At 44.1% G+C, this 14,933-nt stretch overlaps 1 protein-coding gene across 2 annotated transcripts in view; it reads right to left on the bottom strand.

Moving 5' to 3' along the window:
• NKAIN4 (sodium/potassium transporting ATPase interacting 4) overlaps positions 1–14,933 on the bottom strand; it is an 82,325-nt gene that overhangs the window by 41,110 nt on the left and 26,282 nt on the right. For both annotated transcript variants that reach the window (XM_073308701.2, XM_073308702.2), the window contains exon 2: positions 742–879. In XM_073308701.2, the coding sequence (XP_073164802.1) occupies positions 742–879 (138 nt within the window). The remainder of the gene's footprint in view (positions 1–741; positions 880–14,933) is intronic.

The following is a 14,933-nucleotide window of genomic DNA, read 5'->3' as shown; positions in this document are numbered from 1 at the left end:
TTCTGTAATAGATCCATTACCTCTGGCTCAGTTACTGAAGTCCTCAATGATCTTGTGATTAAGACACAAGATTGGGACTCAGGAGACCTGGGATCATGTCCAGTTATAGACAGTCAGTACCCAGCTCTGTATCTGGGTCAGCACCCAGTTCTGCTGCAGACTCCCTGTGTGACCTTGGACAAGTCACTTTTAAACTCTCTGTGCCTCAGCTTTCCCATCTGTAAAATGGAGAAAATAATGCTTCCTTTCTCCAGCCCTTTGTCTGCCCTGTCTTTTTAGAATGATGGTTAAGTCTCAGTGGAAGAGATGCTCTCTTACTATGTGTCTGTATACCACTCAACACTATGGGACTCCAGTCTCAGTTGGGGCCTGTAGCTGCTACTGTCATACAAATAATACATATGATTTAATCTCTTCCAAAAGTGCTGAGTAAATATAGTAAAGAGTAGAATAAATAGTGTGCTCTTTAAAGCAGCACAGACAGGTACAGGTTAAACAAACACCTGCCCGGGATGTTCTAGATAATACTTAGTCCTGCCATGAGTGCAGGAGACTGGACTAGATGACCTCTCGAGGTTCCTTCAAGTCGTACAATTCTATGGTTCTGTGTGGATAAAAATCCCTGATGGTTGAATATCTGTGCATGAGTGGATTGGTTCCAGCCTTAACCCAGTGCCCACAAGACCCGATCATGGACTTGGCTGGGTAACTGTAGCATGGAAGAAAACAAACGTTACTTACCACCACTATGTAGCGTGGCCTATACTGAATAGTCCCGAAGAGGCCAAGGATAACGATGATGATGTGGAGGAAATTGGCTAGAATAGGAGCCCATTGATATCCCAGGAAATCGAACACTTGTCTCTCTAATGCAGCGAGCTGGAAGAGAGGAGCAAACGATGAATTACAAATTCACAGCCTGTTGCAAGGCTTTTAATGTTCAATCTCAGAGTCACTTCATCACCCCAGCTGCCTCTGGTGTTTTCCATGTATTTGTTCACCTGGGTACATCCACTGGGATAGCACGGGGAAGGAAGGTAGTCCCCTCCCCATCAGAAGCACTGCCCTCCCCCCACATATTTAGCTCTTTTCAATGCTAATATATTAGTTTAAGGTAAAATCCATAAATGGTTAGTGCTTTACGTCTAGATTTTCAGAACAGTCAGTGCAAAACTATGTGCATTTTGGGCATGTTTTTACCAGCACTGTGCACATAACCGCAGTCAGTGTATCCAGCTAGTCTTATAGCTGGCCATCATAGCCTCCTCCCATCCCTTTACTCCACGCCCCTGGCGCATACACTCTCCTACGTACAAAGTATTGCTCCATCCCAAACACGCTATGTCCAAAACTGTGGCTGGTACCAAATCCTTAGGAAGTGGGATCAGCTACAGCAAGAGAAAGGTGCCTAACGGCATAGGAGCTCAGAGTACAATTGGTATTTATTTTTTACCCACAAACCAGTTGCCAAAATGTACCAGCAATGCCCAAGATTAAATGTAGCATAATAGCCATTATTTTCTCCCTCACTTGCAGGGGGTAGCCTTGAGCGTCCAAAGGCCTTTTGCCATCTCCAGCTATTAGGATATATTATACTAGCTTTGTACACAGAACTCGTCTAATGGATGCATCTAGTCTACTCCTCGTAGTCACATCTGAAGTAGAGCCTCTTTTCCCGGGTGCACGCTGCACGCAGCTGGGCACCCAGCAATGGAACTTTGGCAACGGCTTAAAATATTGGGGGATGGTCGTTGTGTCCGCGTGAGCTAGCTGCAGGCCCCAGTGAAGCAGCATGATGAGAGGTGCCACCGTTCTCAAATGGCCACTGTTCCTCCTCCTCCCTGGGTGACAAGGTGGGGAAATCATTCATATGCCTCACTTACACCCAAAGGAATGGCAGGCAGAAACACTGCACACGAACACAGTTCTCTTTCCTGAAACCACAAGCTCGGAAGACAGCAGGGAAAGTTCAGAAGAATCTGTGTTTCAAAGGGGTAAATAAACAGCGTTGCTGCTTACAGGAGGAGATCAAAAAGCATGGCTGCTAAGCAGTTTTTTCTCCATGACAGCCCTCTGGATTGGAGAAGGGGTGCATGAGAAGCAGGGGGTTGGGAGAGCTGGCTCAAAGTCAATTTGTATTCTACAAAACAAATTAATCTCCCCTTTGAAGTAATGCACGCTGTCATATTTTGATCAATTTTAACTAACTGGAAGGAGCTGTGAAACGCGGCAATGCTGCCATTGTGCTATCAGGCTGTGCCTTTGAAATGGAAACTGGAGAATACTCCTCATTTCACAGTAGTTCAATTTGGTATCCTCCCATGAGTGCAAAAGATTTTCTATATCTCATCAGAACCAGCAGTCATAGGTTAAATGCTTAATCTTTTTAGTAGGGAATTAATGTACATACTATAATGACATTTAGAATTCCTGAACCCTGATTGGCTAGTAACAGGTCACTTGACTGTGACTACTTCATCCAATCAGGCATTTAATTGGCTTTGTGTGTGACATTAACCCTGGAATATGTACCATATAGAGCCAGCACCACGGTATATCAATTAGCTGATTAGACAAGGGGACACAATGGGGGGTGTGTTGTAAAGAGATAACACCCTGCCTTAGGTGCATTAGGATGAAATATTCAGCTTTGCCTCTTGCCTTCAGCCACTGTAAGAAATGGACAGACATAGATTCTACCCAACAGTGCATTATTGCCACTAAGAATTGTTCTTATTCGTTAAAAAAAATCATAATTTGCCTGTTCAAAAAAGTGTTCCTTTTTTTACACATTTCCCAGTGTTGTCGTTGCAGGGGGTAGTTAGCAACAGCCATAGATCACCATCTTCTTCCAGCAGTGACTTCTGTTGGGTAGTTTAATTCACAGGAATCTGGCAAAATGGGTCTCATGCCATCTCTGTCAGATGGAAGGATCCCAATAGTCTTGGGGACTGATTCATGATTGCTCTGTAGCTGCAAAGCTGCCACCCAGGCCTGCAGGGACTGTCCCTGGTGTAAAATGCAGAGCCAGAATGGCCTCCTACAAAAAAGACTGGCACAGAGGGTTGGTAATATAGGAAGGTAGGGGTGGGTGGGTGTCTAATGCATTGGCAATTGTGAGCTGTTGTAATGCCCCATATGGGCTGAACTAGCCCCCACCGGCCCCTAAATAGCAGAGGTTCCTCTTCTCGGTTCCTCTGCTGGCTCTAGTGCTGTGGCAGGTGTGAATTCCCCATTTGTCTCTAAGGGTCAATTCATGCAGTCTGTACTCCAGACAAAATTCCCAGATGGTTCTGTAGTCCTTATCCAGGCAGGATTTTGCCCTGCTATTTTAGGAGTTATGTTCATTTTCATACTTCCCTTTCTTCTACCTGCTACCTCCTTTGTACCCCTAGCTGCTTCAGTCCCTGCTTCTTCCACTGTGATCGGCATTTCTCTGAAGATCGTTGGGAATTTTCAGTTCATTTCACCCCATTTCTTTTTTTTTTAAACTTCTCCTCTCTTTTTCCCATCCCCATCCTGGACCATTAGGTGCCTTTCCCATTTTCTTTAGGCCCTGTATTTTTAAACAATGTTTTGTGACCTTATAAATGGGCGTAGCAGACTGCTACAGCATGCCAGCAGCATGACTGGTTAGAGCAGGAGAAAGGGAGCCAGGAGACTTGGGTTCTGTTCCAAACTGCTGCTAATGCAATGGGTGAGCTCAGCAAGTCATTCATCGTCATGGTTTTGTTTCCCCACCTGTAAAATAAAGACACTACAGGGCACTTTAAGATCCTCAGATGAAAGGGCTTATGTGCAGTAAATGCAAAGATTTACTGTGGTTGTTAATGTTGTCCAAACAACGAGTGGAAATGCCACAATCCAGGTTTCAGAAGTGAATCCCCAAGCAGCATCAAGGCTCTCTCTTAGTTATCACTGGTCCTTGGGTGGAATTAACAGAACATTTGCTAAAACAGAATAGATAAACAACCATGTAATTCATGAGGCTACAGTTTCGTGTGAAGGACATAACTGTTAAACTCTGCCAAGGCTAGGAGGTAAACTGGGTAACTCTTGTGCAAATCCAGCCTGAATTTCAGGTTGGCAACAAAGCATGAAACCAGGAGAATGGAATGACAAGTCATTAGAATCCCAAGACTGGATTCCTTGATTTGGCCAGAATGATGAGAAAGTGATGGCAGAGGGGAAGGGACAAGGAGCTTTGGACATAACCAGATGTTCATGCGTGTGCACATGCCCACACCTCTCTACCTCTGGACAAGAGCCATCCATCCTATGTGCCTCTGGGTATTAGCTCTTATGGAAAACTGCTGTGGAATGAGAGAGAAATGCAATCTTTCCATACAACTTTGAACCATCCTATTTGAGCTATAGAAAATTATACCTCTGCAGTAGAATTCTATAGGATGGTTCAAAATGTCTATAAAGAGGAACTTGTATTACATTCTAGGTATAGATTTTAAAGGTTGATCCCTATCAGTTTCATCCCAGTCAAATTATATAACACTTTTCCATTAGGAGGGGCAGAATCTTGTCCTTTATGACTATTTTCATTATAAGAAGGTCTCTTTTTTTCTCTTCTTGCTGCTCCAGATCATACAACATCTTCCCTTTTGAAATTAAATGAAGGAAAAAGCTGTTTTCTTCAACCAGTTTGTAACAGAACAAAAATCTAAATGGTTGTGATTGACCTTTCTCTTCTGAAATCAGCTGCGTTTGTGGTGATCTGAAGGGAGCTGGAATAGCAATAATCATACGAAGTATTTGTTAGACTGATGAACAAAACCTATAAAACTGTCTTTAGGGCTCTACTGCATTTATAGAACAGGTAGTGAAAGAAAGGCAGTACAAGATGCCTCTGTAGAATACACGAATTAAAGTCAATCACACAACTCATGGGTAGTTAATTTCCTCCTCACAAGTTGGAACAAAGCATTCCACAGACAATAATATAGTGAGTGCCTGACACCCTGACAGTACTGAAGTCTTAACAGAAAAGGGTGCGGTAGCTACGATGGATGAGCCTTACTGAGAGAACTAGTTGAAAAATGATTTTGCAAAACATTTTGAATGTCTTTTCATTGTGCAGGGTTCAAATGGAACAATTTTCCATTTGTTGGACATTTTCAGTGTAATATTTTTGGGGGCAAGAAAACATACCCAGTGCAATAAAATGACTGAAGTCCAAAGTTTGGGGATTTTTTCATCCCCCCTCACACACACACACCATCACCATCCATCATTTTTTCTTGTTGCTATTCTGTAACTGTTCTAAAGTTGAGGAAGTTTAGAAAAGTTACAAAGTGAAAAAATGGATTTCTTCCCCAACCCCTCCAAAAAACTCACACTCTCTGGACATCATTCACTCTGCTGCATTCAGGGGGAAAAGGGAAAAGAAGAGGAAAGGGGGAGGAAGAGGAGAAAATTAAAAAACTCCAAGATTTCAATATTTGTGGTTTGCACGGTGGGTAGGGGACATAGAACATTTTTTTTAAAAAAAAAGCTTTTCATGAAAGTTTTCAATGTAGAAAATGGACCATTTTTTGTTTGTTAAAGAAGTTTTGAACAAGAAATGCTGACAAACTCTACTTACTAACCTTTGCTGGTATATAACCCAAGAGGCCTGTCTACTTGCCATAGTACCTGGTGCCACAACTGAATCCATATGAAAGAGCCACCTCCGCTTCCATCCTCCATCTCCCACTGTTCCTTCTTGTCCCTTGAGGGACACTTAACCTCCTCTGCCACCCCACTAAGAGTAATTTCCTATTACATTTAATATCTAGGGTTAAGTGGGATTGCAGATTGGGGTGGGGGTGAGAAGACAAGGCAGCCATATTTGTGATGGGCATTTTCAGGGTAGTAACCATAGAGCAGAGATTTCCATAAATGCTTGTTCAGACATGACTGTCCCATGTTTGTGTACCTGTGCTTTGATTGGCTGAGAGGTATTTGCATAATGGAGAAACCAAAGGTACGGTCATGGCACCATCTGACCCAGATAGTAGAACGAAGTGGGGGAGGAATATCAAAAGTGGGCTCTGCTCCCATGCTTCTAGGGGTTGGTTGCTTACATTTGGAGGCTTTCCCTCCTCTATTTTCCTCTTCCTACTTTTCTTCTTTCTATGATTTTCCCTTCCTCTGGGGTCTGCCTGGCTTCTGCAATTGCAGGGAGGCTCCTGTGAAAAGGTGGGTTTTGTACTTGGCTCAAGGCCAAGGCCACCAGACTGGAGAACACTGATCTGCTTCAGCAGGGGGTTCTCTAACATCCCATATGCTCCTGCCTCCTGCCAGCCTCCCCTTTGGCGTGTATGGATTTGGTCACCCTGATGAGCTCAGAAGTCTTACTCATTCCCCAGGTGCACTGGTGTGGATAAGGAGGGAGTAGGGGGAGCCAATGAATGAGTCAGAGGTCACCTGTAATCCTTTTATGCCACATAATTTTTATCACACTATCCAGGCCACATTATCAACTAGATTTGTTCTTGCTAATGTATTAAGATTTTAAGCCCCCTAATCTTATTTGCTTCAGATCTGTGTTTTTTATTGCTTTTCTGGAATCACTTGGAAAAAAAAAACAATTACCATTTGGATGATGCTGAACTGACTGGGTGAGAGAAATAGACCTGTGACTTGGCTATGCATACACCATATATCACATACATCCACACCTCTGTGTTCTAATAGCAGTAAAGCTTCTTTCACACTTTCCAAGTTCAGCTTTAATAATTAAAGATACATTTTTGTTTAAATTTTAATAGCAAAATAAAGAGTGCAAGCATGAAACAGAGGAGCAGCTGGGAGGAAGTAACCCTGTATTGCAGCCTACAAGGAACTGACTCCTTGGCATGAATATTTGAAGGTTGTAGGGTTGAATCCCACCAGAGCCAGTTAGAGATGGAGTCAAAGGTACACTTTTTTATGAATCACTGTGGAGGTGGAAAGATTTCTCCAACAAGCCAAGCAAATTGATCTTTAGCTACAGTTTCCCAATGTGTTAATGGATCCAGGCTTTACAGCAGGCTGATGAATTTTAAAGAGGCAAGAAATATGAAAACGGTGTGTCTGGTTCTTATTTAAACTAAGTCCTCTTTAAGCCACTCTACCAGTGATTGCTCTAGTTTAAAAACATCGAGATCCAAACCTTCCCAAAGTTCAGGGCTGTTTGGCTCTGGGAGTTTTGTTCAGTCTCTATACAGACCCTTAAGCATAGTAACTAGAGCTGCCCAGAAAATGGTTTGTTTTTCCATGGAAACTTTAAACTTTTCATTGAGTTTAAACCCAAAACAAAAACAGAACATTTTCATCCGAAAAATGAAAGTTTTTGAGGGGTTGGGGTTGGGACAAAAAGTCAACATTTTCCATAGAAAGCAGACACTTTTTGAAAACAAACAAACAAACAAACAAACAAACAAACCCACTCTTCTTTCTGTCCAAAATCCCAATTTGCTGTTGAAAAAGAGTTTTGAATAGAAATTTTCTACTAGCCCTAACAGTGACACAGCTTTAAAATCTTTTCTCTCCTACTCCTCCATGCTTCCATCTCCTTGGACACCCAAAGCACTGATGGCCACAAGGCACTGCTGAGAGCTCTGCAATGCCTCTTTAGATGGATATACGTGGAGCCCTTGGATCCTGAGGACACGTGTGTCTACAGTTTAGAAACAGTCCAATTTTGTGACTTAATTTTATTTACTCTCCCTTTGACCTAACTCAGGACAGAGATCCAGCCAAACCCCAGAGTTTTTAAGATGTGTCTTTGTTTGATAAACTCCATCATGCAAGTTATTAAAAGTCTCAGCCAACTTTTAAGTGGCAAGAACTTCCATAGTTATACATTTTCAGCAAGAGTTTGAAATTGTAGTTCTTACGTAGGCAAGATTCCCATTGACCTCAGTGGGTGTTTTTGGCATACAAGGCCTGCAGGGTCAAGCTTGGTGCACATTCACAATGTTGACAACTCTTACAATATTTTGTATTTTTCTTAAAGCACCAGCTCCTGGAGTCATGGGATTATAAGAGACTCTCAGCTTTCCTTAAAAAATAAAAAGTTCTTAACCCTCATGGTTGCAGAAACAAGCTTGAAAATTTGAGTCCTAAAGGCTCATACATTAGAAGGAAATTAGAGAACCTCTAATTTATTTTAAAAATCTCCTGATTTTTAAGCCAGTCTCATGGTTTTTTGGAGCCTGCCTCATGCTTGGGTTTGATGATACTGACTATCCATTGCCCAGCCAGCATGATGCCTATCCACCTTGCAATTTTGCCTTCTCATCTTTGAAAATGGTGAAAATATCTAGGTCTCAATAACTCATGCTAAGCCTGGGTAGAGAGAAAATACCCTTATGGCTGAGCAGAAAATTACCTTCTATTTGTCTCAGGGTGAGCTGCAGTGTGAACAAGGTGGATTCTGTGGGTCCTGAGGTTATTAATTTAAACAACAAACCTCTTCTCTACCACAGTGAATTTGTCTCCAAGCAGCAAAAAAGGAAATTCTTTAATAAAGTTTATTAGGAAAAAAGAAATGGTCCCACCCACCACTTCAGACTGTCAGGGCCCGATCCTGCTGGGTGCTGAGTGCTGAGTGCTCTCAGCTCCTCCTGAAGTCAGCGTCTCGTGACCTAATATGCAATTGTGTTCATGAAATCTCATTTTTCTTCCGTAAGTGTTGTCAAGGAAACCCTCCTTAGGGCCTTGTGAGCCACAGCTCCCTTCCTAGCATCCCGTGCTGAGCCACAGAGGTCAAGAGACTAATTGAACAGGAGGGTTCTGTTTGTTGCCTTGCTTTGAGATATGTTTGGTCAGCACTGCCATTTAATAAAATAAACACCATTCTCTATTAAGTTTGGTCTGTTTGCTCCCAAGAAGCTGCTTGTATACCCCAGGTTCATTACATCCAGAAGCACACAGGCATTAAAGTGGCTGGAAGGGTGTTCAAATCAAATGCCATCTTTTGAGTCTTCTAATTATTAATGCTGTAGAAATAAACCTGGGTCATTTTGGGGGCTTGTAAGGACAACTAGCTCCAACTAAGCAATCATCCATTAAACAACTCTGTGTATATTTTTGACACCTTCATTCCCTCTAGTGTGGTATATGTGTGCTAAGGATCTGCCACCCATAGGATCATTCTTTCAGTTGACAGCAATGCTGTCACTAGTCCTTTGGCCTCATTTTGCATGTGCTGTGTCACTGGGCCCTTTCAGAAAAATCCTGGCTGTAAGGCTATGTTTACTTGCACTATATTATTCAGTTATCAGCTGTCTGTGTCCTTCATTGACTTCCTGGCAGGGTGTGTTCCTTGGTAAACACAGGAGACAAAACTGGGACTCAAGCTGTGTGGAAGTCTAAACATTCCTTAATAAATTTCTCCTGCTTGAGAGGGGCTGTGATTCTGTGTGTCATGATACTGAATTTATTATTGCAGATAGCTACCAAACCCCTCCCACTTTAGCTGTACGATTACAAATTTTAGGATGAATTTAGTCTTCAGGAAAGTATGGGTCTAACAGAATTAGCTAGAGGTTGGCAGGTACTGAATAAACTTCTCCCATACAGATCTATTAATGTACCTCAGCCATGGATTGCAACACCCCCTGCTATACCAGTGCTTAATCTCTATGAAACAGAGACGAACATTAATAAACAGATGGTTTTGTCATGCAGACAAAAACCCACTATGATCTTCTAATCGGATGCAGAGCTTGCAAAGCCAATTTGCGGCAGCCTCCTCAGTGAAGCACAGAGCCCTCAGACCACCAGCAAATCTGGCCAGAGGCAGTCATCAGTGATGTGGGATAGTGTCTGCCTTTGGCCACAGATGCACGTGGGATCCTCTTGTTGGCCTCAGGCTGGCTGCACGTTGATCCTGGCCCATTTGAAATCAGGTCAGAAGGGCCTACGAGTGGCGTGGCAAATCAAAGCCAGGTACATACATAGTCGCGTCAGTTATGAGAGACTGGTTTCTGATGTCAACTGCAGATGATTCTTCATACCACGTTGATGTTTCGAGTGTGTTCCATCTTTACAATGCCAGAGAAGACCAGGAATTCAACATCTTTCTCAATGGATATCTCTTGAAACACAAAGCCCACCCAGTCTACCACAGAGTAACCCTAGATAGATCTTTCACATATCTGAACCACCTCAGGACAACTGCGGCTAAGGTGAGGATGCACAACAACGTTCAGAGCAAATTGGTGGGCCCTTCATGGGGAGCAAATGCTCAAACTCTCCAATCATCTGGTTCAGCCCTCTGTGACTCTGCAGCAGAATGCTCTGGTCTGGCTCTCTTCATCTCTCATCAGGTTGGTTGCCACAGAACTACACTTACCCATGTGCATCATAACTGGGACAATTCAACACATACCAGTACTGTGGCTCCAGGTGTTAAGCATCATTCCTCCTCCACCCACTATGATACGGTGGCCAAACTCATTTTATTTGTGACCTAAGCCAACATCTATACCTAGGCCTCCAGAACTTAAAGGCCAATTAATTTAATGTATTGTACCAGCTTCAGTCATCCTAGAAAAACCTTGTGACAGACAGAATGGCCATTGAAACAAAGGGGATGTAATTGGATTTGTACCTGGCAGAAAAATAAGAGTTTTCTTATTCAGAAAGTGCCTGACATTTACGTCCTGCAGGCACATGGCGAGATTTGCGATGCATGGCCTTCTTGGATAGCTGTGTACATCCGGGGCACATTCTCTAACACAGGGGACCAGCAGTAGTACAAGTTTATTGCGGGTTAAGTTAAGGACATTTGCACAGACATTTGCGCAGGGCAATTTGCTACTGTTTATGAGGCCATCTAAACATTATAAAGACCAGGAGGCAGAGCAGTGCTACAATATCAGCAGGAATTACACGTTCTAATTGAAAGATTTATTCCCACTAAACATGGTATTGCATCCCTGCACTAGCTCTCCCCCTGCTAGTCCAGAAAGGCTAGCCAATGTTATTTGTTTGCAAGAGAAGGGATGAAAGAATATGAAAAAAAAGAATCCAACCTCAGTCCTGATAACTAGCTAGGCAGCAGTACTGCAAAAAAAGGATCAGCAAATTGTAATGACTCACAAAACAAATAGGAGCCAGCAATGTGATGCAGATGCAAAAAAGGCTAATATCACAAGGGTGTAATAACAGGAGTGCTGTCTGTAAGATATGGGTGGTAATTGTTCCACTCGAATCGGCAGTGGTGAGGCCTCTGTTGGAGTACTGCATCCAGTTCGGGGCACCACACTTTAGGAAAGATGTGGACAAACTGGAGAGAGTCCCGAGGAGAGCAACTAAAATGATAGACGGTTGAGAAAACCTGACCTACGAGGAAAGGTTAAAAAAGTGGGCGTGTTTAGTCTTGAGAAAAGAAGACTGATAGGGGGCCTTACAACAGTCTTCAAATATATGAAGGACTAATTTAAAGAGGATGGTGATCAATTGTTTCCCATGTCCATTGAAGATAGGACAGGAAGTAATGGGCTTAATCTGCATCAGGGAAGATTTAGGTTAGATGTTAAGAAAAGCTGTCTAACTACAGTAACAGCTGTTTTATCCGGCACTTCACAAACCAGAAAGCTCTAGAAACCGGCATTTCTGATCTTCTTTGAAATTCTGGGTTATGGTCAAGTCGGCGCGGGGCTGGCAGGGGGTTGGGATACGGGAGAGGGTGTGGAGTGCGGGCTCTGGGAGGGAATTGGGGTGAGGGAGAGGGCTCAGGGCAGCGGGTAAGCGGGAGGGAGAGGGTGTGGGGTGCCAGACCTGGGTGGCGCTTACCTCGGGCGGCTCCCCGCAAGCGGTGACCTGTCCCGGCTGCTCCTAGGAGGAGGTGTGGCAGGCAACTCTGCACGCTGCCTCTGCCTGCAGGCACCGCCCTCCACAGCTCCCACTGGCTGCAGTTCCCAGCCAATGGGAGCTGCGAAGCTAACACTCATGGCGGGGGCAGCATGCAGCGCCGCCTGCTGCGCCTCCGCTTAGGAGTGGCCAGGACAGGTCACCGCTTGAGGGGAGCCACCCGAGGGGAGCGCCCCCTGGATCCAGCACCCCACACCCCCTCCCGTGCCCCAATTTTTCACTTACTGGCACCCCCTTTCCCCCCAACATGCCGGATATAACAGCTTTTACTGTATAAGGATTGATAAATACTGAAATAGGTTACCAAGCGAGGTTGTAGAATTTCCATCACTGGAGGTTCTTAAGAACAGGTTAGACAAACACCTGTCAGGTAAGGTCTAGGTATACTTGGTTCCGCATCAGAACATGGGGAAGGATTAGATGACCTCTTGGGATCCCTTCCAGCTGTACGTTTCTATGATTTTCATTATTATTAACAGAACAAAATCAAACCCTAATAAAGAAATATTTCTATAACTAACAACAATTTAACTAATATCTCCTACCAAAGAGAAGACCTCATTCCTTGCACCTTTGGCTGGGTCAAGTCTTTGTCATGCCCTATTCAGTTGAAAGGTTTTTCAACAATGAAGAATTTGGGAGAGAAAGAAAATATTAATATTCAGGTGGGAAAGGAGCACTACTTATATACTGTATTCATCACAGGATTTCCCCATATCATATAGAATAGAGTGAGATCCCATCATCCAATGAGAAACTCACGCTGCACATTGGACCCCAAGGACTAGATCCACAAAAGGACCAAAATGCCTAACTGGCCTTTGCAATGCTTAAGTCCCTTTGTGGATCTAGCCCCGGAAGTCTCTCCTTGGATTGGTTTCACAAATTGTATACAGATAACGTGTATCTCCTTTGGGAACTGGAACAGTTTGGGGCTAACTGTAATTCTTGGTAGGTTTGAAAATGATTGTGATAAGATTCTGATAACATTGAAGTAAGTGGATATTTTGCCACAGACTTCACTAAAAGCAGGACTGGGCCACAGTGGTAGCAGCATGATACATGTTAACTGAGTGGAGTTTTCACTTGCACTATTTATTGGTGGATATGCGTCATGTGCACAAAGTCTTGCCCTCATGTTCTTAGCTGAAAGCAAATGCAATAAAACAAAAGCTAATCTACATTGTGTGGGCTTCCCCAGCTACTACTCTCATGAAACAAGAAACAGTTTCATTACAGTTCTTGAAAAATTCACAAACTAAAAAAGAACAGAGTCAGGAAATTCAACTAACTGCCATTAAAGTCCACTCTGCTGATGGCTTGGCAACCTTTATGGCAAAAAGTTTTTGAAAAGTTCCACTTTGTCAGCATAGAGGCTGTGTATTAAACAGCAGAGCAGTTTAATACACTACACCAGCAGCATGGCGCGCTGAGGCTGCGGGGAAGGGGGAACAGTGGGGGAGGGGCCAGGGGCGAGCCTCCCGGGCCAGGAGCTCAGGGGCCAGGCAGGAGGGTCCCACGGGCCAGATGTGGCCCGTGGGCTGTTGTTTGCCCACCTCTGCCTTACAGGCTACACAGGTTAGTTTGCTTGGCTAGCAGTTTCACGTTGCTTGCATATTCTTTATAACCAAGAGAAGACAGAGGTGATAATCCCCTTATCACACTCAATCGTGCATTCCATTGGGAGATGGACACTCAGACTAATGCAGTCCTCTGTGCATGTCACAGGCTTCTGGATAAACGTCAGGCCAAGGACACTGTGCACATCTATAAAACTAACCTTATTCCAAACTAATTTAACACACCCAAGTTCTAAATCCTCAGAAACCAGAAGTTATGTGTTCAGTCTCTGGGCCTAATACAGTGATGAGCCACAAGCATTTTTCTCTAAACACTTATTACAAAATAAACGAGCAGAACAACATGTTGATCTTGCTAACTCCTAAAATCTCTCCTTCTACAGGCCCCATCTGCCCTCCTTCTCCCCCACGCAACGGCCACTAACAAGTCTCTGAGCTCCTATTAGCATCCTCCATCCAAGAACCTCAAAGCACTTTCCGATGGATCAGATTCACTCACCGTAATGCAGGAAGGGGCAGTTTGCCAGCGTGGGTGGGATGGGACTGGCTCTCCGGGGAAAGTGTCGCCAATGCTGGCCTCCACCAGGAGTTCTATCAGGGTGAGTGCAGCATCTTCAAGTGATGCCCAAGTCCTACCTAGGAGACCTGCCGGGAAAGCCTGCAGTAAGCGTGAGGTGGATCAGTGCAGATCTGGCCACCCCAGCCATAGCTGGCTCCCAGCTCCGGGCGACGGTATTCACTTTTAGGGCTGTGCTGTGTGACTGTGAATCTGCTAGCAGAGAGCCAACCCCACAGGTGGCTTTGCTTTCCTGTCCTCGGAATTGCGCTGCAGTGAACCTGGCCCAACAATTTCATTATTGGGCTACCAATTATTGGAGCAGGGACCATGTATTCCTCTATATTTTGCATGGTGCTGAGCACAAGGCAGGGCTCAATAGATAATTAATAACAGGTCATTAATGCTTGCAATGAGCTTTGGGATCCTTAGATAAAAGGACTGAGTCTTCGACTTGAAACCCCCAGGGTGGTAGTTGCCCTGTATCCCCTCCCCTCTCTTTTTCCAACCCCCACCAGGGAATTTTCAAAGCTTAGGGCCCAATCCTGCCCCCAGTGAAGTCGATGACAATCCCCACTACTGACTCCATGGGACCAGGATCATTCCCCTAAGTTTTAAGCAGAGCTCTAGCAGCTGATCTCTCTAATTAGGTCACAGATGGATCACTTGTAAAACACTTACATAGGCCAGTTCCTCCTCCTGCCAAGCTAGCGTGAAATGTTGTGGGGGGAAGGGAGAATTAGACCCTGTGTGGACCTGTTGTTACAGACAAAACAAAGCTTCTAAACTTTGCCCATAAGGAAAGGGAAGAGCCCTGTTTTAGTTTCTCTTAAACAGCTGGGAGGGTTACCCTCACACTGACATTGCAGCTAAGTGGTAATATCTCTTTAATTTCCTTTTGCTCCTGCAGCAGCTCCAGATTGCTCAGATATTCGTCA

The sequence above is a fragment of the Lepidochelys kempii genome, chromosome 13, assembly GCF_965140285.1.
Source record: "Lepidochelys kempii isolate rLepKem1 chromosome 13, rLepKem1.hap1, whole genome shotgun sequence".
Classification (NCBI taxonomy): Eukaryota; Metazoa; Chordata; order Testudines; family Cheloniidae; genus Lepidochelys; species Lepidochelys kempii.
The sequence above is the reverse complement of the archived record's forward strand: the minus strand, read 5'-3'. Positions and strand labels throughout refer to the sequence as shown.